This window comes from Denticeps clupeoides, chromosome 11, assembly GCF_900700375.1.
Source record: "Denticeps clupeoides chromosome 11, fDenClu1.1, whole genome shotgun sequence".
NCBI lineage: Eukaryota > Metazoa > Chordata > Actinopteri > Clupeiformes > Denticipitidae > Denticeps > Denticeps clupeoides.
The window spans coordinates 8,200,795-8,218,311 of NC_041717.1; the positions used below are offsets into that span (position 1 = coordinate 8,200,795).

Consider the following 17,517-nt stretch of genomic DNA (forward strand, 5'->3'; position numbering starts at 1 on the left):
GCTCAGATCTCCTGGCATTGGCCAGAGGAAGCATATTTATCTTTTCTGCCTGAGCGACTTGTAGCGGTTCTGCAGATCTATCACCCTGCCAGAAATTATTCTGAGTCACAGAACTGCACTCGCTCCATTCCAGGCGTTTGACTCGAGCAAACGAGGCGGCACAAAGGTTTATTTTGAGGATGCTCTTCTCTTCTTAAATGGAATGGACCCTTCAGCAGCTTAGGACACAGTGGGAGGGAGGCCGCAGTTAGGGGACGCTGCGCCGGTCCTTTAAAGTCCATGCTGAAGAAGTAAAACAAACACTTGTCATTCAACTTCACACTGCGGTAGTGTGTTGGCACACAACTTGTCTTCCAAGCTGGATCGGATGCATATTCGATTTAATGACCTTCATACTACACCCTGCTGCAGAGTTCACTTGAAACCCAACACAAGCCTTTAATATCTAGGAATCTGCTATTTCTCCTTCTTGTAATTCTTCTGGCTTGGACTGCCCTCAAGATTGTGGCCAGACGGTTACGAAACAGCAATATTCCAAGACGTGGCTTAAGACAACATGCTAAAAAGCTTCTCTTCGGAGGGAGATCAGAGGGAGGGAGATGTTCGGCTTGTCTGGGTTTGTTTACTCGCCAGCTACTGGCCTCCTGCTGCAGTGTTGTGAGCTCAGTCATGGATGATGAGGGATCTCTCCTACAGCAGCAGCGCATCCGGAGACAGGCTGCCTGCTGAGGCGCAGCCCAGCTGAGACCGGGGCTCTAAACCATCAGCGCATATATCCCTCTCATTAACAGCCATGCTGCCATGTAAATATTATATACTGCTGCATCCTGTACATAACCTCCATTTCAAAAACAACATCAGATTGATCAAAGATCCAGCCCAGATGCTGCTTATGTTGTGAATAGTATGTCTGTGGAAATGGCTGTTAATGAACTGAATATGGGCATAAATGTAAAGAGGGAGTTCCAATGGAACACTAAGTATTGGGTTAATTTGTTAATAGATTTTTTTTTATTAATATGGTAATTATCTTATATTATTAACGATTAAACAGTTGCACTGAATAGAAGAAGCAATGTGTTGGGTAGAGTAGTTGCCACTTTTAAGGTCGTGCCTTCAAATCCAGGCCCTGGCTTTGTGTGTGTGTGGAGTTTGTGTGTGTGTGTGTGTGTCCCTGTTTCCTCCAGGTTCCAACGATTCCTCCTGTCACATGTATTAATTAGTTTAAAGTGGCCTTAGGTCCTAGTGTGTATGGTCCTCACTTTGAGCCTGCATCCCACCCAGCTTTGTTTCTCACCGGTTTTCTTGTGCTCAGCTGTATTTGGCAAAGTGGGTTAGTGCAAAGTAAAGGTCATACGAAGCATCACAGTCCACCGAGTGGCTCAGAAAGTGGGTTCCAGATGCTATTCAACTTTTCAGCAATTTAGGTGACTGCACTGTAACTTGACAAGCTGCAAAACAATTACAAATGAAGAACGTGCCAATAACTCGCCTGCCCACAAAAAAAGGCCAAAAGTTTCATAACCCAAAACCCAGAGAACCCACAGACCACCAAACTTAATAAGCAGACTGGAATGACACAACAGATTTCGACAGGTTGGAGGCCACTACTTTACACTACTACATCAGGGGCACAGGGACAAAGTTGGGTTACAGTGTCTCTGCATAATAGTCACACAGAAAAAAATAAAAAAATAAAATGAACAACACATTCGAACTGTTGTTCCCCCCTAAAATATGTCATTTAACAACCACAATGAGGAACACATGCTGATGTTTAACCGTCCAAGTTCCTCTGTGGAAGCCAGCGCCTTTTCACAACCTTGTGCAAAAAGTCTTCTGTTTTTTGCGAATATATCCGGAAATGAATACCTCAAGCTTCCAAAGGAGTGGTTTGGGCCAAAACAATAACCAAGACGAAGAAAGGACAAGAGAGTCAAATTCTTCAACTGCGGAAAGCGCAGTGGGGAAAAGAGCGAGGTGGGGAATGGAGGAAATTTGCGCCTGGCGAGAGGATGAAAAGGCGGCGGCGTTGAGTCACCCAGCATACTGATGAAGCTGCAAAGCGGCGAGGGATCCTCTTCTCTTTGCCCCCAGGCACTGGTGCACAGTCACAGCGGGGACGGCCGAGCCTGTCAATCAAACGCTGCTACCGGTTTGCAGCAGGAGTGTGTGTTTGGCGGGGGACGTTCGTAGGTCCTCTGCGGGTGTGTGAGTGTGTTGTTTTGGGGAATTGGTCGGGCAGGCACGTGTTGCCAGGCTCATCATTGTTGGCAGACTCAATCATTTCCTGGGGAGAATGGCCAGGGGTCACTGGAGAGGAATGGGGATGAGAAGAGACAAAACACCTTCTGTCACTAGTGTCCTGGTTCTTGGACTTGACAGGAAGATGCTGTCAAAGGGGGTTTGATTGATGCTTGAAAGCATTAAGCTCGCCATCCAAATCAAACCGTGACATTTTTCCATCTCTAAATGGCTAATGAGGTCCCGCAAAGTTTCCGTGAGCCGAGGGGCCTGTCACCGGTCACCCGAGGAAGCCGGGCTTCTTCCGGCTCCTCTTCAATAGCCAGCATTGTGCCCGAATCACCAACACTTCAAACCTTTCACCACACGACTCAAAGAGATTCTCTTGTTGCACTCACCTCCCCTCTGTTGGGCTAAAAGAATGAATCGTCTTTCAGAGATTTTCTCTGCCTCTCGGAGAAGCAGTCATGTCGACCAGCAGATTCATGCCTTCACACCAAACCATTTTCCTCATAGTATCCACGAAAAATTGGGTGGCTGCGTTTTGATTTCCTATAGCTCATGCTGGGCCTTGGGGCGACTGGACGTGTGTTTATTTGAAAGTGCGGTTGTAACCTCCACCTTTAAACAAAGGAGGCATCCATTAAAGCATTGGCAAATGAATATCTCGTGGTAAGCACTAACAGAAACTGATTTAAAATCTATTTCAGTTCCAGAGGGGAAAAATGTGCTTTGAAAAACAAAATAAGTTAGGAATCTATAAAACCTGCACTGATCTTCACTCCATAAGTCATCATTAGCCATGGCCCTGCTATCCCAGAATGCAACATTAAAATATTATACTACTTTAAGATAGAAATAACATCTGCACTGAAACACAGCTCCAGGGAAATATTCTGTGGGGCATGTTTTCCCAGTGCTGTTTAAAACATGGCACACGGGGAGTGTTTCCCGCGTTCTAGATATATCTTGAGGTGGAATTAACTGCCGAGTGGTTACAAAACAAAACAAAACCATTCAATTTATCTTTCAAACACTCTTGACTGGCAAACTACTGAGTGTGATGTTAGCAAACACCCCTTGTGCAGCAGGAAATTCTGGCCATTTATTCAGCCAAAGATGAGCCCTGATGAAGCTACCAGACTATATCAGTTTGATAGGTTCGGCAGCCAACAACCACTGGTCATGTGACCAACCAAAAGAGATATATGAGAGAGACGAAAGGAAAGGATGGAGGGGCGGTGGTACAAAATGGAGGGAAAACTCACACAGCGGATAAGACGAGGCGGCGGTGGTAGGTGTGCAAGAACATCCGGCTGAACAGAAATAGCATTTGCCTCAGTTGCCACAGCAACCACATCCATCCACACTAACAAATCTGTTCATTAAGGCAGCACAGAGAGACACGCTGGCAGCTGGGGTGACAGCAAACATCGACAGAGATCGTTTTATCCTCTCACTTATTTATTCCTGGGGCCCAACAGATTGACACGTCAAAAGCAGAAATCAGAAAAAAAACAAGAAAAAATGAGCACTCTTAACAGCATGCTGTGAGGTTCCACTATAACCTCCGGGAGAAAAAAAGCCAGACAAGTCAGAGACTGTGGATTAAATTAACATCTTGGTGTTGTGGCTCTTATGTTTGGCAGCACCCCTCCGCTAACTCCGGACTCTTGTTTACTCAGACTCAGACACAAAATGAGAAAGCATGTCAGAAAGGCAGAGAACCCACCGCATGTGCTGGTCCAGAGTGTCTGGCAGGTGAACAGTAATACACAAGACAGCTGAGAGTAGGACAGAGTTGGGCTAGGCTTACACAAAAATTGGATACTGCATTTATCGTCAAACTTTTAAAAATTAAGTCCAAGTACTCTACAAGAAACATCATGCATAGACCTACTGGATTTACAGAGTTTATTTCCAACATGAATATTATTCCTTTTTGACTGTCAGCCACTGAGAAAATTTAGTGAAAAATGCTCTGGTGAGGATATTAACCGTTTTATCTAATGGGACAGAACCATGAGGCAATGGCGGATGTTTATTTATTTTTTATGCAGTAATTTATTTGAGTAATGCAGCCCTACAACTCTCTTTCTGACTAATTTCCCAGGGCAACACAACTCATGATGTACACAGCACACACTCCAACACAAAGCAACCTAGGGAACTGACCCACAAATTGACTACTCTCCATATTATGCGTTCAATAATCCATTTTTAGTATGGATTTCAGGAGTCACCTGACATCTCATCTTCAAGCCCTGTGGCCTACCTGGCCTACAGGTGTAAATTAATAACACAGGGAAGATGGTTCCATTTTCCACTCATCTCCCTGAAAATATCACAGAAGTATTTTCAATAAAAACCAGATCACCTTTCAACTCTGTAGCGCACTCTCTGTAGTTTCAACTCCGTAGTTCCCAGAGGGAGTCTTAAAAACGAAATTCAGCACTTCAATGAGTGAAGTGGAGGGGAGGAAAAAAAGGCAAACAACTGACCACAACAATCTAAGGTCGAAGGTCAACATCCTCCCCTGATGTTACATGGAGAAAAACAACAGATCCCGAGAGTGCCCTCTAGGCAGACACTCATTTGATGGCCTCAGCTTTCTGGTGGTTATATTTCATTTTAATAGCTTGTTTATCCAAACATAAAGCAGTCAGCTCCGGCGGGCTTTATGCAACTGTCACTATGGCTCTAGCAGCCAGGGCACTTCTATTTATCTGAATTTAATTAGATTAAAGCCTCTCGCAGAGCAACAGAAACACCCTCTTTTGGCTCAAAAGGAGGGGAAAAAAGGCTCCAATGGGAGGGTAAATCGCATTGAATTCCTCCTGTGTAGTTTTAATTCAGAGCTATAATTATTGCCTCAGCCATTATGGCTCTGAGGAATGTGACAGTATATCATCTTGAGAGGGTGTGCATAATCCTGGGTAAGGGGATACTATTGTGAAGGTTCAGGCTTTTTCTATAGTTATTGCAGAGCAAAATCACTATTTATGCACAATAGAAAACATGCCCACAAATAAAGCAGCAAAAATGCAATTAAATACAATTATAAGCAATATAGAAATAAAAAACCTTAAGGAAACCAATGTCATTGAGCAAAAGACATTTTGCTGTTTTAATATACACAGAAATGATTGGAAGACACCAGATTACTCCCGCCACCTCAATATGTTTTATTTGTGATGATGAAAAAATTAGGGTCAGCATGGTTGGGACCAGGGTTATAACTGGTGACAGTAAATGTGAATGGATAATGGAAATGGAATGGTAACAGCCTTTTGGGACCTGCACCCATGGCTAGACTAGATTTGACTGTATGGAAGGGTATATATACAGATGAGCAGATGTAATTTAAAATTAAACAAGTCACCAATACCTGTTTTTTTTTCCCCTCTCAGAGCCAGATTTTGATAATGCTGGCGCAGTTCTACCGACAGCCCGGGAGAGGTCTGTTACATACAATCTAATTTCTCGTTATTGAAGGAGATTATTTTGCGAGGCATGGGGGACGGGGTATTGGAGAGTGAGTGATTATGATTGCCATGCGGCTTCCCGCGCAGCCTCAATGGGTGGCATCCCAACAGCTGGTCTCCATGAGGGAAATTCACTTTTAATCTCATGCCTCATATGTGGAAGACTGCCAGTAATAGTGGACTTGCAGGAGTCATAAGTGTGTGTGTGTGTGTGTGTGTGTATACGCAGACAAAAAAAAAAAATCCTTCCGTTCACCAATTACGTATTAACCCACAACATATGCGCCTGCACGCACTCACAACAGAACAGAAGGATGTGTTATTTGTGTGCATCCAGGGAGTCTGTGGCTTATCAGAAAGCATCACTGTGAGATAAGTGTACTTAGGAGAGATTAGACACAGGCCAGGGTCTAAAAGGTGTCCACAGGCTCATTACTCACACCCCAAACACCTCAAGCCTGGATAATGTATCTTGCAATCCGCATCAGGACCACCTAACAAGACCCAGTGAGGGGCAGCCTTCAGCCATGTTATGTTCTGTCGGCTACACCAGGAATCAGATCTGCCAGCCATGACATCATGTAAATTTTTATTGCATTGAATTGTGATGCTGATATAATGAGGTGAATATGAAGAGCAGCCACAACAAGACCAGCGTCTACACGCCCAACCTTATCTGCACCTTTATCCCACTAAATTTCCTGCACAATTTGTCACCACGACCACCTTCTTGGGGCATAAGCTCTGCTAGTCACATGCAACCATGTAAATTTTGACTGACTATTGCACATACTAAAAACAAATAATGTTACTAAAATACCATAAATACAGTGAAGAAAGTGAGGGAGTTCATGTTACTGCTTTTAACACAAGTACTTATATTGTTCAGCACTATTTAGGTTTTAATTATTTCACATTTATTATTTATTGTTAGTTGCAGTGCTTATTGTTAGATTTGAAAGGGAGTAGGAGTGGGCGTTGTGGTCCATGGTGGCGAATGACAGAGAGGCGTCTGTACGATGGATCGCAGGGGTGGAAATGCTATTTAGCAAGAGAGCGCTGTGGACATGAACTAAGTCTCGCTATCTGGGTGTTACATTCCTCACCGGTTTAGGATGGGATTGTTGCTGCCTCGGCGCCATGAATTATTCAAAGAATTCGGCTCGCACTCGGGGCAAGTCAATCTGCACTAACTGTGTTCCCATTTCAATAATATCACACTGAATCTGATTTTTTATTTATTTAGAAAAGTGCACAGGCGGGTAAGACAAGGAAAAGATGAGGTGGAAAGAGGAAGCGGTGCTCCTCGATATATCACAAGGCCAGCAGACGGTGACAAGCACGTTTCTGATTAAGGGTGACACCGTTGATGGGCACGGGGCTTTGCTCATTCACTGTTGACAAAACATTTCAGTTTAGTGACTTCCCTCGGCACAGACAGTTTTCATTACACATTGACCAGGAAACCCTGGTGGGATGACATCAGTGCTGCTGTTCTTGTCATTAGGATCCTCTTGAAATTAAAATGTGGGCACAAATAAAGCAGCCAGGCTTTATACGGACTTCGCTGAAGCTGTAAATAAACAGTCTCGCCCCGTGTGCAAGGATGGCATAAATCTACGAGACGGGGCAGGCTGTGGAGAAGCGGGAAGACAAATGAGATGACAGAGGATGGAAAAGCACGACAAGCACTCCAGGCATGGCTTGAAGTAAAGTTTATGGCTTCTGTCCATGTCTCAATCCATCGACCAGTCAAGCAAACATAAAATGCAAGACGGTCCAATCCCGCAGTGTCTAGTCTGGAAAAACAGACTAGAGCAAGAATTATAACTGTTTGTATTCTGAAAATATAGAAAATTTTGAAATCCGATGAATGTGATTGGCCAGATTCTCCTGTACTGTGCATGGGTTTATAAAATAAATTGTGCAGCACACAGTGGGGTGATGGTAGCCTAGTGGGTGACAAACTCACCTCTGAAGCAGAAGACCTCACTCAATAGCATTCTTGCCCCTGAGCAAAATACTTAACGATGCTCAGGGGTTCTGTACCTGTACCTTGATTGTAAGTCATTCTGGATTAGAGTATCAGCAAAACGTAAGCAATATACAAACAATTATCTTTATTTTAAGAACCAATAAAAAAAGGGCCAGAGATGATCACGCTGCTACAATCTGGTTAGTGCTAATCCAGCTGCAGCATAGACTGGAGGCCTAGTGGATAAGGAAACAGACTCGTATTTTAAATCCCGAACTGCCAAGGTGCCACTGAGGTCCCCTTGAGCAAGGTACTGTCCCCACACCATGCTCCCGTTAAAAGCAGAGGACACATTTCACTGTGTGCACTGGGTGCGGCGCTGTGGTGTCACATCTGACACTTTCCCTTTTTCACTCTCCAGGGTAGACTTGATTGTTGATTCTGAAAGGTAAAGGACACCTTGAGAAGTTTCCTGAGATCCCCAGCACCGAGACACCCAAAAGGAGGTGATCTCAATCAAATAGCAAACTCTAGTGCGGTCTTTCTGCTGATAACACATACTGAACCAAAACAGGACCAAACGCTATAAATCACATGATTTGAGACCAGTGAATTATGGCTTGTACACTCATCCTGTAAGATAAATCGCAGACAAACTTGAAGTCATGAGGAGCTGCAGAGCCTCATAAACATTGAGTCTGATGACTGCATGTGCGTGATTTCCCACAGACATGTAGTAGTCCACAACAGAAGGTCTACTTCCTGTATTTACTTCTGTTCCCACAACAACACGTTTGACAGATAAGCAGAGAGCTATTTTTCACATGATTTGAAGCGTTGAATTTTGGTTAGTTTGAATTTTTCCCTGTGTGAAAGGAAATCGAACCAAGAGGATGATTATATAATGTTATAAACAGACTGATTTGGACCAAAGCAAACATAGTAAGGTGTGAAAGAACCCTAACTGTCCATCCTTTTGTTCACCTTTATCCTCCTAGATTTTCACCAGAATCTTTCCTCAATATGGAGACAAAAAGCAATGACTCCGCCTCCCTTGGATGCAGCAACACTGGAAGAGAGGCTTTTGTTTTCATTTAATCATCTAATCTTTGCTTGAGTTTCTCTGGGTTTTTAGCACAGAAGTCTTTCTGTGTGCTTTGTGCCACAGACAAAAGAATATAGATGCGTGGAGCGGGATGGGAAGAAGGATGATTTATTACCATGCCCTGCACCTGATGTCAGAGCTGCTCCCCTCTCCTGGCACCACTACGAGGGAGAGAGGGGACATGGAAGATAAAGAGACGAAAGACAAAAATCATTAATCTGTGGTATCTTCCTCTCAGGACATCCTTCAGCTTCTGAAAAAACGTTTTTGTCCTTCTGTGCGACACCAACACATTTCTTACAGAAGTATAAACATTCACATGACCTTTCTCAAGGCACATGGTTTCGTGCCCCCGTGTCAATTAACACAGTGGCATGGGTTCAGTCATCCCCGGGCCTGTCGTCCTCATTCTCCAATTAAAAACATTCTTCAGAGTTCTTAATTACTTTTCCACAGGCCTTATGTTCAACAGCTATGAATGTTAGGGACTGTTGAGTGGAATTCTGGCGAGATCAGTCCCACACAGCCTGTTCTTCTGATTCCAGGTCTGCGCTCTGATCTAAATCACATGATAGCTTGTTCAAACAGAGCGCAATATTTTCAAACTGGCATTAACCACAGCATGGAGCTTGTTCACTAGTGTGACCTCCCACTTATTTACCACTTGGTAGTTATCTGTATTAATATGACAAACTAACTACCAGCTTGTTTATTCATAGCTGTCATCCAGATCACAGTCGCTGATTATATTAAATGGGAAGAGCCTGATAATTGAAAGTTCCAGAACACACAATTAATTCTGGATGATTTAAAACAGGCAATAATTCACAATAATCAAAGACCAACTATCTTTTTAGAAGAATTTAGTCTGTAGCCTTGTACTTATGTATATTGTTGTTTACTAGTGTATTATTTTACTTTCCAAGTTTGGTGGCAGTGGTGGCCTAGCGGTTAAAAAAACGGTTCAAATCCAGATCCGCCAAGGTGCCACTTACGTGCGACTGAGAAAAAGAGCTGTCCCCACACACTCACCAAGGGTGATGGTTAAAAGCAGTGGACACATTTTGTCATGTCACTGTGTGCTGTGCTGCAGTGTTTCACCATGACAATCACTTCATTTTAACTTTTTTTTTTATTGAAGTTATGGCTTGGGTTGGGTTATGGCAAGATAAATAATAAAATTGACAGTTCACATGAGCAACACAAAATCTTGATCATTTAAATAACTCTAGAACTACTGAAGAATTACTAAGGATCAAAATCCCTGATCTCTCTTAATCTTATGGCTGTAGCACAATCATGGACTTTCAGGTACAGGAACCACTCAGATCATTATCTGTTCATTATCTCAGTGTTGGAGTTCTGGAGCAGAACACATTCCAACACCAGAAAAGAACAGTCTTGTCCCACGATACAGATGGAGTGACTGGGAAAGGCACCCTGTCTGCCTCATTGAATGATGATTTCAATCGCTTGCCCATGGGATTTGGTACTTGCACTAATTTCGGGCTCAGCCCAAAGCCTGTTGCCTTGTGGATCAGGTGAGGCCACAAGCATGTGCCTGAGATTATTGTATGTGCTCAACCTCATCATGACTAAACTAATCAGGACATTACTATCAACAACCAGTGGTCACAGTTAATCACTCAAGTCTAAGACCCAGAACGGATTTTTTTTTTTAGAGGGCAATTGTGTACCACTGAAATTATCTTGTAATTAACACACACTGCTGCCATCATAACTGCCAAAAATCGTTATCTGCTTTACTTCACTCTGAAGCAAAAAAAACAAAAAAAAAAACACGAAAATCGGCTTACCTCCATAAACCACTGCAATGAACTATAATCTAATTTAATAAGAGCCCACTTTGGATTGCTAATGTCATTAATGACAAAGAAACAGGAAGTGACTCTGAGCATCTGCCATTTAACTCGGATGAGTCCAGTGATGTGCATATATGCAAGCACCATTCGGCTCTCTTCTGCTGCTTGCCTGCCCTATGCACTCGAGATGCAGCTCTTCCCAAATTAAACAATTAGTATATCTGAAAACAAACAGCAACAATTACAAATTCCATTTGTTGACTGCAACTGTTCCATGTTTCTGTTGACTCATTTTCATAAAAGTGTAATAATCTATCCATCAAATATGTATAAATTTTAAAATATATAAGGATCCTTTGCATAAATTCCATAATAAAAATAATCATAGTCCACCTATTTCTGTGCTTTCATGTCTTGTTACTAGGGTGACCAACCAGCCCATGCCATAGAGGACCCTTTTTCTTGCTATTTCTTGCTATGTGCTTATTGGTCAGTCTCTTATGGTCTGGTTCTGGAATCTGTAACTTGGTGGTGGTTTGATTCAGGTGTAGTTACACACTAGGCTACAACCACCAAGAGTCTTTCTGTAAACCAGAATTAAACCTGCTTCATCACAGCCATCACAAGATGCTGTGTGTATAGTGAAGGACTAACAGGATCTCATCTCCAGTCTTGTTTAAGGACCCAAGACAACACGAATCCTGGAAGTCCACATATGTGTGCATGAGAACACACACACACACACACACACACACACACACACACACACACACACACACAAACACACACACTGCAATAACAGAATTAAATTGTTTGGTTCTCTTGTCTCTTGCAATATCTGTTTACCTAACACTAGCTTCTGTGTGGATGAGCAGGACCTCAATTTCATTGGGGTTGTATTAACAAATATCTTCATGCTACCATCCCAAATCTACAGAGAACCCACAAATACACCCCTAAATGCACTCCCAGGTAGGGAGAAACACATCTACTTGAACTAGTGGCTCTCAATCGAGTCCTTGGAGCCAACCCTCAACTCACGGTTATCTAGTAAAAGGTTATGGCAAATATACCTAAACACACAAAATGTTATACATTGAAATGTCTCTGGATTGAAATCAGACATTTTCTACAAGACTCTGCCAGGCTGTCAATGGAAGCCATGCATAGTTCAGTGTTTCAAGTCATATTTGCAGCAGCATTTGCCAAATGAAAGAAAGAAAGTGGAAAGACTATTCTTGTAATGAAAGTTCATCTAGCCACTACATTCTTCATCTGAATATATGTGAGAATGCACAGGACTGTCAAATTCATTTTAGGACCAAATTTGTGTGAAATTCCACAGGTTCATGAGGCTATGTGCAGCTAGCTACAGGCCTAAGACAAGCCAAATAAGGACACTTTCTGTTAGTATTACTTAGAGTCAAATATTTTCAAAACATATATTGGTTAATTAATTTTAACATATAATATTCCAGTAATATTACAGTTTAAATTTAGGCTGGCCAAATGAAATTCTTTAATTTCACATAGTACAGTGTGACACAGCATTTTGGGGAGCATCATCTTAATCAGGGTTGTTAAAAAATAAAAATCTCCTTGTCGCTTCCTGGGCCTATTTTCCCACACTTGCCTTGGTAATATGAATTAAACATGGATTACAGCAAGTCTTTAGAATAAAACATACGTAGGCACAATTTTTGAAAGCCCAATTTTAAATACAGTAAAACTGCTGCTTTATCCAATTTTGCTTAAAATTAATCATCATGGACTAAATAGTAAACCCTTGAATTTTAGCTGCTGTTCTGATTAGTTCACAGCTTTTCATTTTGGAAACTTAAATACTTTTAAACTGCAACTGCATGGAGACACATATACATAGGATTTTCAGTGCAGTTACTGGGGTTAAAGTGCTGATCTTCATCTCATCTCCCGCACAGCAAACATCTCACTGCCTCAGTAATAAATATTTCATGCGGTGAGCATTACACAACGCTGATAAAAGCTCTGCGCAGTGCAAAGCCACAAGCAGCAAAATTGTCTTGGGAAAAGCCTAAAAATTCCTCAGAAAAAAAAAAACAAAGCTAATTTTAAGCCATAACCGCGACTTTCACATCACTATATAAAAAGGGGGGAGTTTGGGAACGTGGGTGGTCTTTCATGGCTTCTAGAAGGCGTCAGATTCTTCCCTTTATAATTCTGCAGGAGTGACGGGCTGATGATGTGGAACGGTGGCACGCATACCTTTTGTTGGCTCTGTGCGCTTGGGTAGATCCAGCGTGTCATAGTTTTTGTCATTTTCCCCATTTTTCCTGCCTGTGAAAAGAGAGAGCAGAAGTGAGTCGCCTTTAAACATTCAGACCTCAGCCTAGAGTGAACCGCATATAGACAGTCAGATATACAATTTACTGCACAAGCACATACCCACACATCTACATGATGCATACATATACACTTACATACAGTGACACCAACAAAACTACACACCACACACACAGACTTCACTTTGGTGTTCTAGAGGACTATCAAAATTAAATTGATTAAATTGATCTTCATCGGTAACAGTTTGAATAATAATAGGAAAAACACATTGTAATGGTGGTTCACTCAAGTGACATGGTCATTATTTTGAACATGGCTTGAAAATGGCACTGAGAAGCCCAATCACTCGACTCAAATTGATACAGAGTAGTTAATTGTTTCCTGTTTTAATTTGTTAAGCCTGCAATTATTGATCACAATCATACAAATTATTCGAAGTTCAATACATCCCATTCAAACAAGCCCTACTAGTTTTTTGTAAATATAGAATTGCCACTAACACACAAATGTAAGTAAAGTTTTTGAAGTTATTGAAGTTGTCCAAGTTTTATGTATGGGGAAAGGAAGGTCTTGGGGTAGATTGAAATGGGGACAGCCCCTGTGTAGCTCTCTACTGCACTGTTCAACCACAAAGCCCGTCTGTTGCATACATTTTAGTGTCAGGATACAGTAAGTGCACTTTTTTATTTTTTATTTTATTGCATAAAATATGATAATGTTAAGATCAGACAGACTGGCTTGTGATTAAATGATATATTTAAATGCTATACCTGCTATGTAGCAGACATACTGGTGTTGTCTGTATCATGCTCTAAATAATGTGATAATATTTAAGTGCAAACCCAATAATTCTGTGCACATTTATAACACAATATCACACACTCACACCCCAGACAACCTCAAAACTGGACAACACCAACTCATACAGACTCAAAAGACAACTATACAACACTATAGACCACAAAGACACTGAAAGCCAGATCTGAAAATAAATGATGTACACTGAACCCCAGACCCCAGAGGAGCGTCATTGGAGGAAGGCAGGAAGTGACTCACCTTGATTAAACCATTCCTCTACAGTTAGCCAACGAAGCAGCGGCAATGGCAAAAAGCCACAAGCAGGCAGCAGAGAGGAGACATAAGAGGGAAGGAAGGCAGAGTTCACATATGAACCGGTTAGAGAAACACTTGGGGCTGTCTTTTAATCAAGCAAAATTCTCGAAGGGGCACTAGACTAATGTCACATTAAGTAGAGATCCAGTCTTTGTTGAGGTTTCAGGGGGAAAAAAACAGGTTGCAGGTTCAAATCCCCCATGCCACCAAAGTGGTACAAGACACCTTGAGATGCTCCAGGAAGACTTTGCCTGTAACTAGTGATTGAAGGTGGAAGTGGTGGAACTTCCCAGGCCGCTCTTTTGTTGATCATTCTCTCTCTTTTCTGATAACGTGGAGTTTACTCATTTAGCGCATTTAAAAGACAGCCCTTAAAGAAATTTCTGACAAAAGAAACAAAAACAACCGCACTGTATAAGGGCTAAGAAAAGGACAAAGCGCGGGAGATAGGGGACAGCGTTGAGGGTAACATAGCTTAGCTCACATAGCTATGCAATGTGAGTCGTGGAAAATCATTATCTACATGGTTACAACAACAAAGGTAACATCCCCGAGACATGAAGTGGAATAAACAATGAGTTTACATATGTGGTTGTTGAATTTACAAAAGGGAAGCCAGCCCAAAAGCTACATCCCAGTCTTTTTTAATTACATAAGGATACCTTGGAGGACACATTAGATGAAGAAAATAAGCCTAAACAGCTCTTGAATGAAGTCATGTATTTTTGAGAGGGCAAGATATAAGCGTTTAAATAGTTTTAAAGGTTTAAATGTAGGCCATTTCCTCTTCGAATGATCCCTGCAGGCCCCTCGATAGAAAAAAGAAACCTCACTGAAATGGCTAAACAAAGCTGTACACGTGCGCCACGTGCCATCATCTCTAGACATTTTAGTCTACTTGTTTGAATTCCTTTCCCGAGGGGCACTGTACTGTGTGACATCTCCCCGGCCTGTGATTATGGGGTGACAGTTTCCCTCTCCATCTGCCTGGCAGCATAAGTCAGCTGTTGACTCAACATGCCCTCCCCAAACTCCCTGTTGATCATTAACAGCAGCGGTCAGGGCTTAAAAAGGCACACGAGAGCCTTGAGGATGGGCTCTGATATTTGTCACACCCACAGCATTGCTCAAAAAAAAAAAAAAAACACCAGTCAGTGATAGGAAGACGGTCATGTGATCACTAAAATATGAATCATAATCAAGGATTATAATAGCATGCAAGTCATAGAGCCTGGGGGAAAAACTAAGTGTGGGTAACATTAGACAAGGCAGGGACAATGAAAATAATATAAGTGGGCAAATTATTTCATCCTGCCTCAGATATCTTGGCATCAAGTTGCCTTTGTTGTGCAAAGACATAACAACCGCATGCAAGTCAACAGCATCTGTTTATACAGTCGGAGTGGCATCCTGTGAGAACCGCTCAAGCAGCCCTGCATTAAACTGGCATCATCAGATGAGATCAGATGTTTGGGATGACTCAAGGCCTTACGATACGATTACGGAAACTGACCTTTGGCCTTCTTCCCCCCGAAACAGCCGGCATCGTCCTTCTTCTTCCTCTGTGGTCCGGCTGAGCCGGGGGCTTGCATGGCTGAAGGATCCTGGTACTTTTCTGCTCCAGGTACTTCTTTGTGCACTTGGTAGGAGAGGTTCCTCATGATGCAAACACAGTTTTCCACCGACTGAGAGTGCGAGAGTAAAAAAAAAAAAAAAAAAAAAAAGACCAGACAAATGAATTTTTCACTGCCATATACCAAAAGTTTTTAATAAAACATATAAAATATTGCTTGCTGAAATGTATGGTTTTTAATCATTAATGATGCCTATTTTACAGCAGGTTAAACAGCACACCGCATGACACCTGGTCCATATCATTTGCCCAATCCATTCTACATTTGCATGCACTTGCACATAAGAACAGATCAGCCATTGAGGAAGGTTGAAAATGGAATCTGCGCACGCACCGACATCAGGCAGCTGGTAGGAACCCAGCAAGGCTAGTGCTAGCATTAGAGATGTATCTACTGAAGCCAGTTTGGTTGAGCAATTGAATAAGTTTCATGAACAAAGTTTCATGAACTCAAACAAGAACTACTGCCTATTTGTTTAAGATAAAAGGTTAAAGAGAGACTAATAACACTAACTACCCATTTTTATTTGTGTAATTATTTCTGTCACCCAAAATATGACCTTTAATGATGACTTAATAAACAAAGTTTAACATGAGAGGAGCCTGATGATTGACAGCTCCCATGCACTCTAATTCCCCATTCTGGATGAATGCAGAAACATCCTTAAGAATTGTGTTCTGGGTGACATGATTACACAACTTGTAAGTGTGATGTGAGTCTTAGCTCACCTTGTTGTCCATGTCCTTCTTCCCCACAGCAGACTGCAGAGCGTGGAGAAGAGCATCCACCAGCCCCTCACACTCACGCAGCCTACGACGAGCCTCCGCCCCATCCGAACTCACGTTTCTAGAAAACAGCAGGAGACAAAAAATGATATTAATATGTGAATACAAGGCCAGACCAGACTCCACAATCCAAACATGTACAGTGCTGTAGAAGGCAGTGCTGTAGAATCACAGAAACATCTGGAGAATATGACATTCATTGTGACTTTGACAACACAATTCTGGCTAGAAACTGGAGACACACACATAGACTCATGTCCAAACAAATGACTCAGCAAAGTTTCCCCCTAAAGAGACAGTGGGGATATGCAGAAGTAATCAGCTACAACTAGAGACCTCATTTAAGAGGGTTTTCATGGCTATCTAATCCGATTAGGAAGTGCCGAGCATGCTCATTGGAGAGTGACACCGTCCCTGTGGCGTGAAAGACCGCTCGCCAGAAAAGCATCCACACTTGCACACTGAGACTGAGAGACTCAGTCACCTGGACGCTCTTCATCAAACTCGTGAAAACAGACCTGGCGTCAGGCGCGTTTCACTAATTAAAACTAATCTATGCACGAGCAGTGCAGACAGTGGACGCCATCTGGGTTGGCTGTTTTCTTCCATTAATCTCCAGTCGTGTCTAACACAGGAACCCACTCACTCGCACCAGCCAACAATAGAAAGGAAGATTGGATATTTATCCAAGTGCCTGGGCAAAGAAAACAGGATGTTTATAGAACCAGAGGTTGAAGGATTTTATTTTCTTGCATTTTTTCACTTTTATGAAAAAAATCCTGTCTGAACATCTGCCAGGCCGACATGCCAAACGCAACAGACACTGATCATGTTTGCCAGCTCAGTTACCTGCCCCTTTCATGTATCCACCCTCTGAGGTACAACGCACGTTGTCTGGTAAATGGGCATTATTTCCACAGTGATAACCTTGTTCGAACATACGGCTGTCAACAAAATAAACCGAACACAGTGCCACTGATCTGTTTGGTTTGCATGCAAATGATGATCTATCCTTACGGGTCTAATGAGTT

General features: G+C 42.3%; 1 protein-coding gene across 12 annotated transcripts in view; it reads right to left on the bottom strand.

Moving 5' to 3' along the window:
- The window catches only part of arvcfb (ARVCF delta catenin family member b), a 156,926-nt gene that overhangs the window by 16,914 nt on the left and 122,495 nt on the right, over positions 1-17,517 (bottom strand). For 10 of the 12 annotated variants that reach the window (XM_028996635.1, XM_028996632.1, XM_028996630.1 and 7 more), the window contains 4 exons: positions 16,430-16,547; positions 15,581-15,752; positions 14,011-14,028; positions 12,877-12,948 (listed from right to left, as the gene is read on the bottom strand). In XM_028996635.1, coding sequence (XP_028852468.1) covers positions 12,877-12,948; positions 14,011-14,028; positions 15,581-15,752; positions 16,430-16,547 — 380 coding nt within the window. The remainder of the gene's footprint in view (positions 1-12,876; positions 12,949-14,010; positions 14,029-15,580; positions 15,753-16,429; positions 16,548-17,517) is intronic. The other 2 variants (XM_028996633.1, XM_028996625.1) reach the window with 1 other exon arrangement.